The sequence below is a fragment of the Cyprinodon variegatus genome, unplaced genomic scaffold (genome assembly GCF_000732505.1).
Source record: "Cyprinodon variegatus isolate N-32 unplaced genomic scaffold, C_variegatus-1.0 Scaffold1014, whole genome shotgun sequence".
Classification (NCBI taxonomy): Eukaryota; Metazoa; Chordata; class Actinopteri; order Cyprinodontiformes; family Cyprinodontidae; genus Cyprinodon; species Cyprinodon variegatus.
In genome coordinates this window covers 46,097-48,143 of record NW_015151467.1, presented here as the reverse complement: position 1 = coordinate 48,143, position 2,047 = coordinate 46,097, and the positions used below count along the sequence as shown (strand labels likewise).

The 2,047-nt window shown below is 38.3% G+C and overlaps 1 protein-coding gene across 2 annotated transcripts in view; it reads left to right on the top strand.

Moving 5' to 3' along the window:
• The first annotated feature begins 971 nt into the window (after positions 1-971).
• Positions 972-2,047, top strand: part of LOC107100807 (bridging integrator 2-like) — a 26,530-nt gene continuing 25,454 nt past the window's right edge. Inside the window, exon 1 of one of the 2 annotated variants that reach the window (XM_015399451.1) lies at positions 972-1,211. In XM_015399451.1, coding sequence (XP_015254937.1) covers positions 1,119-1,211 — 93 coding nt within the window. In that variant the 5' untranslated portion in view covers positions 972-1,118. The remainder of the gene's footprint in view (positions 1,212-2,047) is intronic. The other variant, XM_015399450.1, reaches the window with a different exon arrangement.

Genomic DNA, 2,047 nt, shown 5'->3' with positions numbered 1-2,047 from the left:
AATGCAGAATTCTTACTTTAATTTCAGAATTCTGTCTTTCTTTTCAGAATTCTGCCTTTAATCTCAGAATTCTAACTTTAATCTCAGAATTCCGACGTTAATCTCAGAATTCCGACGTTAATCTCAGAATTCTAAATTTAATCTCAGAATCCTGACTTTAATTTCAGAATTCAGACTTTAATCTTAGAATTTTGTACTTTAATCTCAGAATTCCGACTTTAATCTCAGAATTCCGATGTTTAATCTCAGAATTCTAACTTTAATCTCAGAATTCTGACTTTAATCTCAGAATTCTGACTTTAATCTCAGAATTCTAACTTTAATCTCAGAATTCTGACTTTAATCTCAGAATTCTGACTTTTTTTTATCAGAATTCTGATTTTTTCCGGGTCCCTGGTGATGCTATTTTATTAATGGAAGAACAGAAGGTGATTAAAACAAGAGAGCTAGTTTAGTCTTTAAAATTATATATATTAGGGCCACAGAAAAAATAAAAAAGTTAACTGATTTTTAAATATTATTTCAGTATGATATGGGAAAAAAGTCAGAGTTCTGACTTTAATCTGAGAATTCTGACTTTTTTCTCATATAAAACTGAAATAATATTTAAAAATCAGTAAACTTTTTTTTTTCTCAGTGGCACTAATCGTCTTCCGTAGAATCCGTGTTTGTTTTGTATAGTTAAAAAGAAGAAATATTTGATAACGCTGCCTACGTCACGTCGATGAATCAGTTCCGCGTCATGCGTTTAGAGTAAATTACGGCCGTCATTTGCAGGTGAGCGGTGTTGCAAGACTTCTTGACAATTAAGGCCCGCAGGTGGAAAACAAATAAAGTTTCTCAAGACAAGCTGATGTGTCAGAGACAGAGCAGGACACGCAGGATGTTCCTGCAAGTCTGAACAGATCCAGGTGGATGATGATGATGATGGTGATGATGATGATGCAGACGCTCCTCTCCTGCTGAGCAGCTCTCTGCAGAGCTTGTCTGGGTTTCGCATGTCTTGTTGCTCCTCCTCCATCGCCTTAAGCTGAGCTCGCAGCTGAGAGAAGCTGAGGAAGCGGCAGAAGAGAGAGGAACGGAAGAACCGAGAGCTGATCTAAAGCGAACCCAGAGACATGGCTGAGAATAAAGTGGGCCCGAACCTCCAGGCTGGAGCTGGACTCCTCGCCAAGCGGGTCCAGAAGTCCCTGAACAGAGCGCAGGAGAAGGTAAGGAGGAGATGATCTTCTTCAATGATTATTGGCAGGAGGAGGCGTTAAACGCTGCCAGCAGTTTGGAGAATATAGACCAGTTATGATATATAAAATAATTATAATCCAGGACTGTTTCCTAAGAGACTTCTGAACTAACTTTTTAATTATAAAAATATTTTTTTGCTCTATTAATGTATTTGTTCTCTCTAAAGGGAAGAGCACGCGGTTATTTAACAGAAACCATGAAAGAAATTGTAGAAAAGGGCCAAACCTGAACCTTTAGAGCGCTCAGTGTTTAAACCAGAAACATCTCACTGCAAACATTTCAGTTTAAAGCTGTCTTCATGGGAAACCTTCCCTCTGATTACTGTTACTCTGCTGCAGAGCTGTTCCACTACAAACACTAAGCTGCCACTTCCTGACTTTGACTTCCTCTTGCTTGCTCTCTTTCTCTCACTCACTGGTTAACAGGTTTGATTTTTCTCCACCAACTCTAAAAAGAAACAACATTTTTCTTTCTACTATTAGAACTGAGAGAGTTTATGAGGTGGACTCTGTGATTTTTATTTTCCCACAGACAGAAAATGAAAGGAGGTACATAATGCTCAGGATTTAGTTGAATGTGTTGAGCTTTGAGGAGGCTGTAATCGGTGGACCGTGAAGAATCGTGTGTGGATAGCCACATTTTTTCTCCTTTGGTTCAGTATCTGCTGCATGTTTGAGTATCACTCTGTTGCGATAAGGAGGTCAGCTTGACCACATCATCTACAGCCTGCTGATACTGTACATTAGATATGCAATAAAATAAGAATCGGCCATTTCATTTCATTTAAGATCTTAGATCATTTTTG